Genomic DNA, 15793 nt, shown 5'->3' on the forward strand with positions numbered 1-15793 from the left:
TTCTGTCTCCTAAATGTCCTAATTTCTGGTACTTACGGAAGTGTATTCATTTTGTATTGTATCATGTCAATATGCGATTTTCTGTTCAACTGCGAGATCTCACGAGTTGCATGAAATAGGCGCACCGAACGTCTGCCACAACAATCAAACGATTTGATTTTCAATTTGAATTTTTTTATTTCATAGCTCACTTCGAAAGGCCAATATTTGACAGGGGAATATTGCGTGATGTTTGTCATAACTACAACGCTTTGTTTGTCCTGTTTTTACGTTTGATTTCATGCATAACACAGTTAACAGAAGTGAACAGAAAATGGTCTATTGTTAATACCATGCATCTGAAGTAATTTCTTTTAAATTTCCATCCAGAGCTGGAAACGCGTTCTGACGGAAGACGCTGATGGTCTCTCGTACTCTGACACGGATACAGAAGGTGATTTCAATCACTCACCTTATTCATCAACACCATTACCTCTACATTCCATCTCATCACCAACCACTCACTCAGGTAGGGGTCAAAGGTCATATAAATTATCATCTAACATTCAAACAAATCGAGTGGAGATATTGTTAATCCTTTGTGTGTCATTGTCAACTTTTGGCACCATCTACAAAATGATCTCCTCCCGACATGAAATATTGATAAAAATTGACAAACATTTTGATCAAAAACTTGAAGCAATATCCAATAATAATTTTACTAAATGTGAAAATATTTGCACTGGATTGTGAGCGTGGAAACCTATTTGTCACTCAAAGGGTTAAAGTTGCATTCATAGAGCTTTGGTGAAGTCTTGAGATTAAAAACAAAACAAAAAAACAAAGATTTGCCAAGATTTTGTTTTATTTCAAAGTACTGCAACCTGCAGTAATATAGAACAGATGCAAATTTGGAAATTTGAACACACAAACAAATGAGAAGCTGAAATGATCCCAAGTGTTCGGACTTGCTAAACAGCATTTAACTTTGAACATTTATTAAATATTTCCCACAATTCAGGCAATTTTTAGCCATCAAATATTTCTCAGTGAGATTGGATTAATCCCAAGTGTCCCGTCATGTCTGGGTCACATTGTTTGTTTTCACAAAATGTGAACGTGACTCGGCAACTATGGCACATTTATTTTAAGTTTTGAGGCATCCATCTTTCATTCATGTTTCAACATCAATAGACAACATGACGAAGATGATTTTTATGTGGTAATGTTTTCTATTTCTGCATGTTCAAAGACACTGATTTGCAAATGGTTGTATCATTGGAATCTCCATCTTTTGTTTTTACAGCCACAGATCCTGGTGTGATGTTACAGATGCAGGAGAGCTTACGTGATCATCGACGTCTTATTGATAGAGAACGCAGTGCTAGAATCACCTTAGAAACCAAAGTGAAAAAATTAGAGATGGACAAAACTGAGCTTTATAGGTATTTCTCGTAACATTCTTGTGGGAGATTGATCTATACGCTTATATATACCTGCAGCCAATAACAATAAACTATAAATATATACCCGTTATGTTTGCAGGAAAATTGATCATTTGTCTGAGTGCAAATCTACACTAGAAGAAGAAAAAGTGAACCTGGAAGCTAAAATCAGAAATCTTAAGTAAGTGCAGAGTATAATAATAAATGCATGATGATAGATTAAAATGTAAATATGTTGAAAATTCAAATATATACAAAAACTTGATATTCAAAATAAAGGTGCCATCAATTAATAAAATTACAAAGAGAAAATAAATAGACGGGAAGCAATAATATTTGACATTTCCTCCTCTTGTCACTGAGCACAACATAAATGTCAAAATATGTTAGCTGCACCCCCTCCCTACTTTGTTACAAAATTATACTGTATATATCTTCTGTGCTTAGTTATACATTGACTGAAGAAACAGACAGAGTGAAAAGTGCTGAATTGATGCTAGAGAAAACCAAGGAGCAGTTAGATAGAAAAGAGCAACAATACTTACAGTAAGTCTAAGACTCATCCTAAAATCAATCAATTATAAAATGGAACACTATATTGTGTGTTGTAATTACAATTGCCTGGACTCCTATATGTAATTTGTCATGCATTCTTGTCATGCATTCATGTTTATTACTATTATGTGTGTTTATTATGTGTGTTTTCTTTACTTCTAATCACAGAGAGTTGGAGAGCAGACAGAAATCTGAATTATCATCCAGGACTTTGGAGATGGAACTCAAAAGTTCATTGAATACCATAAAACAGGTAGGAGTTCAGTAATTGGTAGGGTTGATGAGGGTTTACCTGGTATGTCATAATGGAATGAAATATAATATAGCAAGTCACAATGACATTTATTTGTTTGTTTGTTTGTTTGATTGATTGATTGATTGTTTGTTTGTTTGTTTGTTTGTTTGTTTGTTTGTTTGTTTATTTATTTATTTATTTATTTATTTATTTATTGGCTTTATGTTTTTTTAACTCTGGGCCCAACGTAATAATTTGAGAAAGATTTTAATCAGAAGCATGAAAGGTTTTAATTCCTATTGCAAGAACAAAGTACCTAATCAGATATTAGAAAAATACAAAGTTTTCCTTCTCATCTCCACAAACGTCAGGTAGAAGCACACTCTTTTTTTTTGGTGCCGATTTGGATAAAGTGATAGATATGTAACTTCTTCAATACATGTATTAAAAAGCAAGTATTTAATTTAGTGTTAAACACTGAACATAAATCTTGTTTTCGAAACATAATAGTTTTACCCTTCTCCCTGTGACATAATACAAACCTTTTGAGGGGGGGGAGCTTGTACAAGACTAGAAGCCATTGTCATCACTCATATTCTAGTATGCCGAGCTTATTGGAAAAGAGACTTTCACATGAATGAAATAAATCAAAGTACATGTTTACCCCTCAAGTGTATGCAAATCACATGTAAGCTTAAGGGCATATGGAGATGTGTCTTCCTGATGAAAACAATCATTTACAAGGCAAAGCCGAGGTGAAAAATCTTCATATAACCCTCAGTTGCAATAATCTTTTAAAATTTTTCTATCAAATATTTTTTTATTTTTCCTCATTTTTTTGTTATTTCCTATAGTTGCAAGAAGACAATGGTGAAACACGAAAAGAACTTGCCCAAGAACGTAGTGCCAGGATCATACAAGAACAACTCAGTCAAGATCACACTAAAATTCATGAAGCGCTGCAACAGGTAACATGTATATGTACTACTGGGTTTCTACGTGATGAAAATGGATCATATCAAAATAGCCAGTTTTGTCTGTCAAGAACACAACCCATTGAGAACCATATCACATGTACAAGTGTCATAACTGCAATGTGTATTGTGGGGATCATCACACAGCTTCAGTTGAATTTTGTGTAACTAAACAATGCATTTTACACATCCATACACATACATGTTGCAAATTCTAGATATTTTGATGTATATTTCATTGACAAAATGTTTGTTTCCTTATCAAAATAAAAATACAAAGCATATTGGTAAATTAGTCCCTCTCTGTAATAATTAGGTCATAGGAAAAAAAAGAGTTCACAGTTGCAGTTCAGCATTCTTACTACTCAGCACTATCCATCTGATGTATACACCGATGTATCACTATCGTTCTTTTCATCTTCACTCAGCACTCTAGAAATTTCTAAATCTGTACATATTACAAAGACACTAGGTCCTAGTTATAATGCGTAGCTTTATAATATCAAGTTATTCGTAAAATATCATTATCTATACATGTATTCCATTGCACTGTGCGCTTTCATGTTTCGACAATACCTACATGTGTTAAAGTTACTCATCTTCTATATGAGTGTTGAACACAATACATATCAAATAGGAGTAAATTATCATAGTTTTGGGGATTCTAGGAGCTTTTTTTATTTTTCAACTTGTTGTTCATGAAAATAGAACCTCATCCAATAGGAGAACTCACCTCCAAAGTTTTGTAAAAACTGCACTCTTATTCAATTGCATTTCTTATCCTTTCTTTCTGTTTGCTAATTTGACTACTCTCAGGAAGCTGAACAATTTCAGGAAGAAAAGGTACAAGTCATCATCGTCGTCGTCAGTTCTGTGTTGCAATCCATGTCATTTTAAACTGACATCATGTACAATTATATGCATGTCCTTGTCAATGTCCAAGCCTGTCATATTTTATGAAAACAATAAAATCAATGCATGATTCCTTCCCCACAGCCTTTCTTTTTTTTTTTGGTACTCTTTATATTATTGTTAATACTTAGGTACTATTTGCTCTGTTAAAAATGCATGTGATTTATACGTAAATGTCAATTCATAAACAAAACAGACTACCGGTACATTCGAATGAGCTTTTCTTCTTGGAGTTGCATCTTTCTAATAGAGCAAATATGGTAATGCATGTAAAAACTATCAATCTTATTTTCAATAATATTCTAGAATCATTAGAGCTAACTCTTATTTGTGTTAAGTTATAATTAACTTTATTTATAGTTGTTTGGTCCATATTAGGTGTTACCTTACCTTTTTGGGTGTTAATGAGTTCCCACTGTATGTAATTACTCTTACCATGTATATTTATATCAGTTGATAAAAACACTATCACAATTGAACAAATGCATTCTGGGACATATGCAATGGGCAGCAGTTTCAACCATGCCTGTTCCAATTTCGTGTAAATAAATAATTCATTTTATCTACCGGTATAAGCAGAGTTGTTTTATGCGACTTATTTGACCCTTTGTATTGATTGTTGTACATAGCATCTCATACAGTACTGTGTGTTATCTCTGGTTTGTAGGCTGAAATATTCACTAGACTGGAAGCTGCTGATGAGAATCGTAAATCCGCTTTAGACCACAGTGATAAACTCAAAGCTGAATTGTATGGGCTAAAAGTAAGTAACTTCCACTGTAATATAGCCAGAAAAATGTAATCGATTGTATCAAATGTTGGTGTCAGAAGTTCAATAACTTGTGTATCCGTTTTTAAAAGTGATATTGAAATTCATCAATGCTCACAGCACTTTAAATAAAAAATACTTATAATATAAACTGTCATTTTAACTGAAAATCTTATTGTAAGATGTAAGTTTTAAAGAGTTACCTGCATCCTGAGTAGACATTGGATGCAACTGACCAATGAGATATTGTTGAGAGCAGGAAAACCGGAAGACTTGTTGTTGTACTGCATTCTCTCCTGTCATTGCATACACTGATCTTGACATTTTGTTTGTACTGTGGATGCATTGATGAGAGAGAATGGAACACTATTTGATGTCAAAAACAAGTCTTCTTACTCTTAACAAGATTTCAGTAGCTATTTAATATGTCTATTGTCTATTAGTGAACGCTAAATTTCGGTAAAAAAAAAATTGTTACATACTCCATACAGCTTAATCCTATAAAAACTAGTAACAGCAGTGTGTGTTTGTGACTACTTATTTACAGATGGAGTTGGAAAGAGTTAGAATGAGATACAAAGACGACCAAGGTATGCTGGCCATGGAAAATGAAGAAATGAACAATCGTGTCGACGAACTCAAGAATGATATTGTAAGTTGTAAATTGTAAGCTTTCACCTCACAGGGCTTGACATTAATGTTTAAAGTATTAAGTTGTTAAATGACAATTTTACTTATCCTGGGCTGTAGGATTACCCTTGGTAGAGTTAAGCCCCACACTGAACTTGGTACTGAGAATTGAAATCAATCATATAAAGGTAGACACTGCTAGGATAGATTTCAAATAGTACAGTCTAAATCACGTGGGACAAAACAAACAGTTTCACAGACTAAAGTGTTTGATTCATTAGACTGGAAAACTTTTATAAGCAATGTTATGAATAAGTGTCCTGACATACTACTGTAAGTGCTCAGATTAAATTTGTATGTGTATGTGTGTAGAATTTGTTTCGGTCAATGCCATCTGGATTGCCAAACGTCAAGATACCTCTAGCAGCTCTTGTTGATGTTACATTTTATGTTTACATTTCACAGAGGTTGAATGAGGAAGCATTGGCCCATGCTACAATGACTTACAATGCACACCTTGGTGCAGCTAAAGCTGAAAACAACTTACTGGTGACAAACTATGAGAAAGAGAAGGCTGAGAAAGATAAATTACAACAAGAGGTATGTGCATGTGTTGTAGAATTATTTTCATGTTTGTCTGATTTCATTCTTAGCTGCTTAATTAATACCCACACTGTAACAATCCATTGATAAGACATGCAAATGACCGTATTCCAAGTTATTCCATCTGGTGAACCACTCAATTATGATAATTAGCTTGTCTGTCTGTCTAACATGTCATTTTGCTTTATATTCATTGAAAATAAACTGTAAATCTGATAAACTTATTCTGTAGGTTTTATTTTCGCTGTTAGTTAAATGTGAAAAATTTGTGTTAATTCTTCACTACCTATTCATATTTACAACTACTTAACACAATCAATTTTGATGTTTCAGGTCAAGAATTTGAATACACGAGTAACCACATTAACTCATGAACTAGAGAGGGCGCAGCAAACGAAGAGTGATGTAGAACGGTACGGTGTCCTTAAATTCTTTTCCTCGCTAAGAAATAATTAGTACATGTAACTCCCTAATTTTGTCATCTGAAAATTGGATCAAGCATAACACGACGTACACTGTCAGTAATCTATGTTGCAGGAATGTGGTCTTTTGCATTACTCACATTTGAATTGCATAAAATAAATGTATTCAATCATGTAAATATATCATATTGCATCTATACCATACATGTGCTGCTTTTCAATTCAATGTGATCATTAAAATGAGAAAAATATGTCTCATTGGCATTCACCACGTGAATATAATTACCCCAGTTTTCATGTTTTATTCAATTCTTGAACTATGCATATTTTGTGGAGCTTTCTGTGGTGAGAAAGTTATGAATATTTGTTTTGTCCTTTTTTTTCTTCATCATTTTCAAATACAGTGTTCCAGATAGGTGAATACAATTTCCCAAATATGCTTGTTTTGTTATATTGCTGTTTATTGATTGGTTCCTTATATCGGGATGTAATTGGCTTCTAGTCTACAATCAGCTCTGTTTGTTCAATATCATATTTTCTCATGCATGGTATTACCTGATTGATAGATTGATTCATTACTGGTGAAATATAGTAGTGTGTGGTGAAGGGTTTTATTAGTCTGATCTTTGCTGCATGATTCCCCTGCATGGTGTGACCTACAGTGACACAATTGTTCCCAGCAAAACATTGGTTGAAATCTTGGCGCTTCTCCGAAAGTTCACTGTGTTTTTTTTTAGACCAAATATATATAAAATTTACCATATCCCTTTTTGGAATGTAAAATATACAACTCACAAATTCACTTGAATATGTCAATATTACCACGCACATTAATAGTGATTATAATCAAGACTGCATGTACATGTGACTAACTTATCAATATTTTTTCCAATCAGTTCTAGTCAACGAGACCGTGATGAACTGCAGAGGGCGAATGAGAGATTAGAAATGGAATTGTCCAACCAAAGAGATAGTCTACAGGTTTGTAGTTTTCTCTTTTATAAGCTGTAATTATAGTGATTGTGAAAATTGCACTTTTATTTTCTAAATTCACTGTTTTCTATTCACAGTCGAAGTCACAGAGCCTTGGTGCGGCTGAAAGCAGAGTGAAGAGTTTAGAACATGAGGTAATAATATCAATCTTGTTGTAACTGTGTTTGTCAACATTTTGCATATTTATGTATTTTTCAATGATTTCTTTCAAATTGGTAATTTTGACTAAATGGACATAATTTTCCATTGTCTGCAAGTCTTGATTGAGTTTTTAAAGGAAATATGGAAAAGTTGATTTGGCGTTTGAACTTGTTGAGTGGACCCTGTTGATGTACATGTAGTGGTACCAATCAACAATAATGTGGAGTGACCTTTTTGACAGACTGTTTTGATTCTCACTCAATGAGTACTAGTATCCAATATGAAATGGCATTCCTTTTCCAAGAAGAGTTGACAATTCAAAATATGCTGGTGATATTTTGACCATTGCCACAATAAGTGACCAAAGACTGTCTTCATTGGTATTCATGTCCGTCCTTGTTAGTTATATTTGTATGTAACTTATTTGAAGTCTAATCACGCACTTGTGATAAAACTACAATGTAATGTGCAAACCAACCATGCAACACATCATTCATTTTTATAAATTATTAAAATATACTTTTGTTTTCAGTTACACATAGCAACTCTTAACATGACTGAGAAATCTGGTCAGTTAATATCCTTACAAAGAGAACTGGATCAGAGAAAATCCATGTTGGAAAGTGTGGAGAAGGAATTAATGAAAGACAAGGTACGTATACAGTTATTTATGTACTGTGTTCACTGATGTGTATCTGCCTTTGCTAATTTCTTCTGTGGATGTCAAATGATAATCTTGATTCTCTTCTTCTGACAATCCAGGAAGAAAAAATCAAAATGGAGGCCAAGTTGGAATCTGCCAATGACAGGTTAGTACATCATATCTGTGAGAATGAAAGATAACCACATGAAGCTGTATTCGTGTATGCACTGTACTACTACACTGTATATGTGGGTTTGTTCATCACAGTCCTGGTAGAAATGTGTGTACATGTAGTATTTCTAGTCAATAGCATAACTGAATGCAGTAGATGCTTAGAATGATTTTATTGTGTAAATAGAAATAAGTAAGAGATTTTCAACTTTGCAAATGAGCAAGAACACTAGGGAAACAGTCTTAGACGAACAAAATCCAGTTCTTTCAGTCTCATTTATTTTAGTACTTGTACAAATCTATCTATAATTTTGTAATCTGCATGTCTTCATTTTTGAATCTTCATCACATATATACCAGTTGCATTGCCTTATTTTATAAATCTTTGATGCAAATGAATTATATATATATAACATCAATGCTTTGTGTGTGAAGAAATTTATACCTTACTATATAATCAACATCACACCTGTGAAAAATGACTAATAATCTTTATGTACGGCTGTTAAATAGTTAGTGGTTTTTTGCCATTAATCCCAGTGATTGTTGTACCATATGAGCTTTCTCTTAAGTTGTTATCTGTAATTGTTAAAATTCTTATTGCATGCCAGTACTTAAAAACCTATACCGGTGCCACTGTTTGTTTCTTTCAGACTGGCAAGTACACAGAATGAATTATCACAAATGAAGTATGAAAGCAATGGCAGCCAAGTAAGTTTGTTTGTTTTGACACAGAATGATAGGAGCAAGTTATACAACTATCAAGGCTCGCTGATATTGGGATTTCTAATAAAATCAATGTATAAGTCTTTTGTATTGATAAACCTTGTTTTTTGGAATATAGGGCAAATTAGATAATCTACTGACGTCGATGAAGACAGATTACGATAAAAATAGAGAAATGCTGCAAGAAAAGAATGCTATGTTGAACCAGATGGTGGACAGACTCAATAACGACTTGCAGAGATTGGAAGAAAAAAACAGTAAACAAGAGCAACACATTGGTCAACTGCAACAGGTCTGTTTGGATAATTGATTGTTTTGTTTTTTATCAGAAACCTCATTTTAACACTTAATTTCTGGAGTCCTGAAATTATAATTTCTTTCATCACTCTTTTTTTTCCACCATTTACAGGAGCTAGCTGATGTTATCAAAAAACTTTCAACTGCTGAGGTAATGGTTGAATCATCATCTAAGGTAGGTTTTATATGTGTATGCTGTATTATGTTCAATAAACTAAACCATCAGGCAAAATACTAACTGGGGAAACTCGCTACATTTCAAAATCACTATTAAAACAATATCCATGCCTCCTCTACATTTAACTAATTAATTCCATTTAGAGCATTCATTGTTGAATTGAAATAAGAAAATGTAAAAAAACTTATGTGGTTTCAGGAATAAAGTCTTTTTTCTGTTGTGCCAACTCCAGTCTCATTTTGGGTTGCAAACAAAATTATTGCAAAATATTTTTGTTTAGGTATGACTAGTACTAGTCCACAAGTTTGTTAATAAAACACGTAAAACAAGTTTCTCAGTTTCACTAACATTTGGAAGAATGACAGAATCTTAAAAAATATGTATATATATCCTAATTTGCCTGATGTTAATTATATAATTTAAAAAAATATATGTTTGTTAGCAATATTCTATTTTAAAATTTTTTAATATTTCGATATTAATAATTTGTCATTGTTGTGTTATTTGCATGACATTATTTAAATCAAAATTGCATGTTGTTGGTGTAAACGTTTTTGCATGTGCATTTATATGGTGGATAAATAATATTCTATCATTTCTGTGTGTTTTTATGTCATGATTACAACTGTTAATAAAATATTGCGTATGAGGTGGTTCTTATTCTGTGTGTGTCCTGCCATCTTGGGTGTGCTTGGTTTAAAAGTACCTTTATTAACGACCGCATGCTATAGATAATATTTGTCATTTCACTGTCACTCTTTGCCTGACATGTTAGTATAATGTATTATACATACTACAGAGATAAGATGCCAGGCAGTCTTTTTTAGTATCTTGTAACTGCATTTGGTTGCCGTCATTGTGGTTTTAAACACATTCAGAAAAAAAGTAAATGTGATTATTATAGCACATGTTTACACAGATGTATAATAATATTACAAGAATACCGCAAAGTATGTACTCAGGCAGTATAGTAATGTATCAACCTCTGCTATACGTTGATCAGTACAGTCACTGTACTGTCTCTGTGCATACTTTGTTGTATTTTCGTAATAACCTGATATTACATGGTTATCGCTATTATTTTGGAACCATGGTCAAGGATCTTTCAGAGTTAGGCTTTGTTTAGCCATGAATAAGATTTTCCTCTTAATGGGACAAATGCAGTTACACATACTAACATTCTCAATACTCAGCCACCAAACATCTCTAAAGCAGTCTGCAAATGAGAATATTCTAAATTGAGTCATAACGATATAGATTTGTTATCGTAACAAAGTTTTGCAAACAAGACATAATCTTCAGGCCAGAGAAACAACATTTGATCACACTTGATGTGTTTTTAGAATGGAGATGTCTCTCTTTGGTGGGATGGGTTGAGTTCTATCTATCGTAGTTATTGCTTGTTTAGATTACACAATATCCTTATATCTGCATTTAGGAATGCGCTAAGCTTGAAAGGGAGAAGGAATCACATGCAAACATACATCAACAGGTAAATTGTGTACTGGTAATTGTATAATCATATGTATAGATCCAGTCACATCGGTATTACGTCAATTACACTGTCAATGCAGATGCACTTTCAAGTTTATGAGGATTGCACACTGCACCATCCAAATGTACAAAATACTGTTATTAATAGTAGTTTTCACAGTACAAGTTTCAAGAAATTATCTCTTACTGAAATTCTCCAAATGCCATGTAGATATTAACACTGACTGAGCACTCTATTTGAGAACTTCACTGCAATATATAAGATGGAATGGTATATGAGTGGTTTGCATCCTGTTTTAGAAATACAGTCAAACCTGTGTATAATGACCACCCAAGGGAAGTCATTGAAATGGTCTTAATAGACAGGTGGTCTTTATATTGACGTTGGATTTTTTATTATGGGTAGCCAACATAATATTTGTTCAGAAAATAATAAGATGGTACGTTTGCAATAAAAAGCACATTTATTTGGGTTATCAAAATTAAATAAAATTGGTGGCTAAACTTAAAAGTACTAACTTGAGGAAATTAAAAACTGTTTGATAAACAGAATGCTAAAAGCAAATGAAAATATTGCTGAAATGGTGGTCATATAGTACAGATGGTCTTTATACAAAGGTTGCTCATATGTTTTGCCTTAAAAGTGGTCACTATAGGCAGGTGGTCTTCATATACCAGTAGAGGTGGTCACTGAGCACAGGTTTGATAGTTGGTTTAATTTTAGTGGATTTGATTTTATATTCACTGTTTTTTTAAATAAAACAATACATTCCATTGTTAAATTTGATTATTAGCTAGCATAATAAAATATACATAACATATTTAGCAGTGAAATAAGAAAAATAAAATCTAGTGAATAATTAAGCCTTATTCTAAATTTTCATTTTGGCTGACATTTATACAGACTTGACACAAAAGTAAAAATAACTATAGCTTTTGTTACATATCGCTGTTTCAGGTAATATAATTTGTGAAAAATTGACAATATATTTTATTTATCATAATTATTATCATATTTCTGCCAGTTATAATCAACTAGCGTATACTCCAAATCTCTGTAATACGTATAAATTACTCAAGGTTAATGTGTCATTTAGTATATGTATACATGTCCTTTAGTACAGATCACTCGTAGATTACGGGATACATTGGCTATAGCCAGCAGTGATTTGCAAAACATGTGTAATTAAAAGACTGGATCTCTATATATGATAAATATTACAATGTAGTGTGTATATGTTTGTTTTGTCACGGGTCAGCACAGGTGCTTTATGTCTCAATGCAATCCATGGTTTATGTCAATTTTTCCATCTATTTATGTAATTATGTAATTTATATATTGCTCACTATATTGGCCTGAAGGAATATCAGTTATTGATTTCGAGTTGGCCCTGATTCCTTGTACAGAATCTGATTGTTACTATTCAAGATCATTTTGGTCAGGAGCATCACAGCAGCTTTAATATTTATAAACGCTGACCAAATTGCTCACCATCGGCTATTATTCACAAGTAATAACTGCTGTTTGTACTGTGTGTGTGTAAATGTGTTTATAAAAAAATGTGAAACCAGGAATATTGTTGAAATATCAATGGTAACTATAAAGTGTGAAAATATTTGATTGAGGAAACATTGCTCACCTTTCAATTGTACTCAACATCCCACAACTACACTGCCCTCAGTACTTCTCGAGTGATGACTTCAGTCTATCATCTGTACACTAAGGGTAACATTGGTATGCTTTGATGAGTCTTGAACATTTTTCTCTGCATATGAAAGTGAGTCCCTGTATTTATACACAATATATTCATCACACACCTGTTGAATTCAGGGTGTGCAATGTCAGCAGCACAAGTTTGTGCGAGATTGATGCTACAATAGTTATTGGTCATTCTGATCCCAGAAAGCTGACACCTAATCTATGCTGTTGTTAAACTCGCATTGTGTTATACACATGTTACCAATGCTGTCTTTGCAATGAAATGTACTATGAAATCTACAAGAATATGTATTCTCTACCATATGGCCAGTCTCACAGCTATGATTGATTTAAGCATGTATTACACACAAATTTACCAATTCGTGCATTTCAGTGAATAACTGGATAGTTATTTAATGATGAAATGTATGCTATGACTGGTAGTTAATGCTATTAGTTTGCTGAAATTAGTGGTACCGGTATCATATTTCTGTGTTCATGAAAAATTATTACTTTATATAATGTGTTGGTAAGTACAATGTATAACAATACAGCATGCGTAGCATTACGGAACTTGACATCTAATATGTTCCATTTCAGCTTATTGATTCTGAGAAGGATCGGGCAGAATTGGGTCACCGAACGGGAGACCTGCAGAGTAGACTGGAACAGGCTGAGAAAGCCTTACAGGACACAACACAAGAACTCGTCAAGGCCCAGGAACTCATTGAGAAGAAACGAGAATTGGAAGAAAATATGCACCAGCTTGAGATTGAAAAGACAAAACTGTTGTCAAACACAGATCATGATACTAAAAAAATCTCGATGCTGGAACAAGACTTACAAGATTCACAGAAGGTGCGTGGCAGTCTAGAAGCTCTGGTGGCTAATCTTAAGAGTGCAAACATTCACTTGGAAGATAAGTTGAGTGAGGAGGTTGCGGCACGAAGTCTGTATGCGAGGGAAGCCGAAGATCACAAAGGACTATGGGAAAATGAAGTCAAGTCGCGATCCAAATTGGGATTGCGAATGGCTCAGCTGGAGAGAGCACGTACTGGTGTGGAAGATCAAGTGAGCGAGGTAAGTTCAAGTCATTGCATAGCCCCCCCCCCCTGCAATATTTAAATAATGAATGAATGAAAATGGAAAGATTTATATCTAATAATTATTAGATATAACACTTAGACATGAAAGGGAAAATTTTGTTTCTCTGCTTGCATCTTCAACTTCATTAATTGTTGTTGTTTATTATCAGGGGAAAATGAAAATAAGGAAAGCACTGGAGTTGAAGCGACAAGCGGATGCTAAGGTTGAACAGGAAGTACAAAAGTAGGTCATTTTTTGAGATTGGCAGAGCAGGAACGAGTTTTTAGCGTGCTTGCCATTCATGCTTTCCTGTACTTGTTACCGTAGTTATATTCATTTGCCTAGTCCATTTTGTGTGAAAATAAATACATACAGAATATTTAAATGTGATAAAGATTCTTGCAAACTTTAATGAAATGGTCACAGTATAATTAAAACTACTTGCAATTACAAAGATGCCACACTGGTTTTCATAGCACTTTTAAACAATGCATAAACTAGTAGAAACTTAACATACCCCGGTAGCTGAAAACTGCAAAAAAAATAAATTGTTACAGCATTCCGGTATAAAAACTGAATGTATTTAGTTTTTTTTTAACTTTAGAAATAAACAACAACAGAAAGAAATCAATATGTTGAAAGCAGCACTGAAATCGGCAAAAAAACGACTGAAGGTAGGAAGTATTTGAAATCTATTATGTGTTTACACTTTGCAATAAAATAAAGTTTGTTTTTGCAAAAGACAAAATGTTAATGCATCGGGGGGACAATGAAAATTTTGTGGTAATAAACTGATCATTGGACACTTTAATTGAGCCACAATGACTTGTGGCAGTAAACTTATCTTTCAGATCTTTGAAACAGCGAGTCATAGTGGATATCAGGAAATCTACCTACGTGGCAAAAATTATATATATATATGATGAATATATAAAGAGTGTGTAAAAATTGTACACATCCATGACAGAGGGAGGGGGAGGAAAGATTTGAGTCCCCTACTTGGCTGCTGTCATGATCAACATTGTTGTGTACATGGTTACTAAGCAACCAGAGAGTTTTAGGTAAAAATGTATCAAACTTACTAACTTTAGTTGTGTGAATTTATTGTAGGATTTAGAAGCCCCAGAGATGCGTATTAAGTCTATACAGGCAGACATGGACCACGAACGCAGAACGTTTGACGACACCATCGGTAGTCTGCGTCGTCAGAATGAAGAGATAAACCATCAGTTACAATTAGAGAATGATATGCGTGCCAGTGTGGAAGCCAGCCACCGACAGATGCAAAATGGTGAGTTTGTTTGTTTCCTCATTTGTACAGAATGATTGAAGTTTTGATGATTTATCAATACTGTATTACTGTCAAATCACAACAGTCCTAGTGTAGTGTAGTAGATTCATTTGCATGATTATTAACCTCAAGTATGAGACAGTCAATGTTATTGGTCAAAAGTAGTCACATGATTATTTGATAAATATTGATATTGGCCTCTCTTAGCATATTTCTCACCTCTGATGTCATTTTGTGTGTTACTGGCTCTAATGTCATAACACCCGGGACATTTAGATTGTTGTTGATGATAAAAAGGATGGATGATACTTTTGAATGCATGTTTTCACTAGGGGATAATTTTGATTTTAACTGAGCAAGTTTGCACTTTGACTTACACTGTTATTTAGCTTACTGTTTTCTTTTGGGGTAATAAAACTTCGCTTCGGCCATTAACAGCCACTTGGGGACGATAATTCTTGATATCGACCTCCGGCGAGGCCAATAACTATATAATATTTATTCACAATAAATACAGCATTTCAAATTAACTTAGTTTGTTTTGTTTGCT

The 15793-nt window shown here is 33.5% G+C and overlaps 1 protein-coding gene across 5 annotated transcripts in view; it reads left to right on the forward strand.

The window, feature by feature from the left end:
* LOC100371645 (uncharacterized) overlaps positions 1-15793 on the forward strand; it is a 41869-nt gene that overhangs the window by 20211 nt on the left and 5865 nt on the right. For 2 of the 5 annotated variants that reach the window (XM_078013978.2, XM_085496855.1), the window contains exons 20-42: positions 370-508; positions 1286-1424; positions 1525-1605; positions 1872-1970; positions 2148-2232; positions 3069-3182; positions 4005-4031; positions 4768-4863; positions 5417-5521; positions 5965-6099; positions 6436-6515; positions 7421-7505; positions 7595-7651; positions 8191-8310; positions 8421-8467; positions 9126-9183; positions 9317-9490; positions 9608-9670; positions 11112-11165; positions 13467-13946; positions 14122-14195; positions 14557-14626; positions 15063-15243. In XM_078013978.2, coding sequence (XP_077870104.2) covers positions 370-508; positions 1286-1424; positions 1525-1605; positions 1872-1970; positions 2148-2232; positions 3069-3182; positions 4005-4031; positions 4768-4863; positions 5417-5521; positions 5965-6099; positions 6436-6515; positions 7421-7505; positions 7595-7651; positions 8191-8310; positions 8421-8467; positions 9126-9183; positions 9317-9490; positions 9608-9670; positions 11112-11165; positions 13467-13946; positions 14122-14195; positions 14557-14626; positions 15063-15243 — 2563 coding nt within the window. The remainder of the gene's footprint in view (positions 1-369; positions 509-1285; positions 1425-1524; positions 1606-1871; positions 1971-2147; positions 2233-3068; positions 3183-4004; positions 4032-4767; positions 4864-5416; positions 5522-5964; positions 6100-6435; positions 6516-7420; positions 7506-7594; positions 7652-8190; positions 8311-8420; positions 8468-9125; positions 9184-9316; positions 9491-9607; positions 9671-11111; positions 11166-13466; positions 13947-14121; positions 14196-14556; positions 14627-15062; positions 15244-15793) is intronic. The other 3 variants (XM_085496858.1, XM_085496857.1, XM_085496856.1) reach the window with 3 other exon arrangements.

The sequence above is a fragment of the Saccoglossus kowalevskii genome, chromosome 3, assembly GCF_978046115.1.
Source record: "Saccoglossus kowalevskii chromosome 3, keSacKowa6.1, whole genome shotgun sequence".
In the NCBI taxonomy this organism is placed as follows: domain Eukaryota; kingdom Metazoa; phylum Hemichordata; class Enteropneusta; family Harrimaniidae; genus Saccoglossus; species Saccoglossus kowalevskii.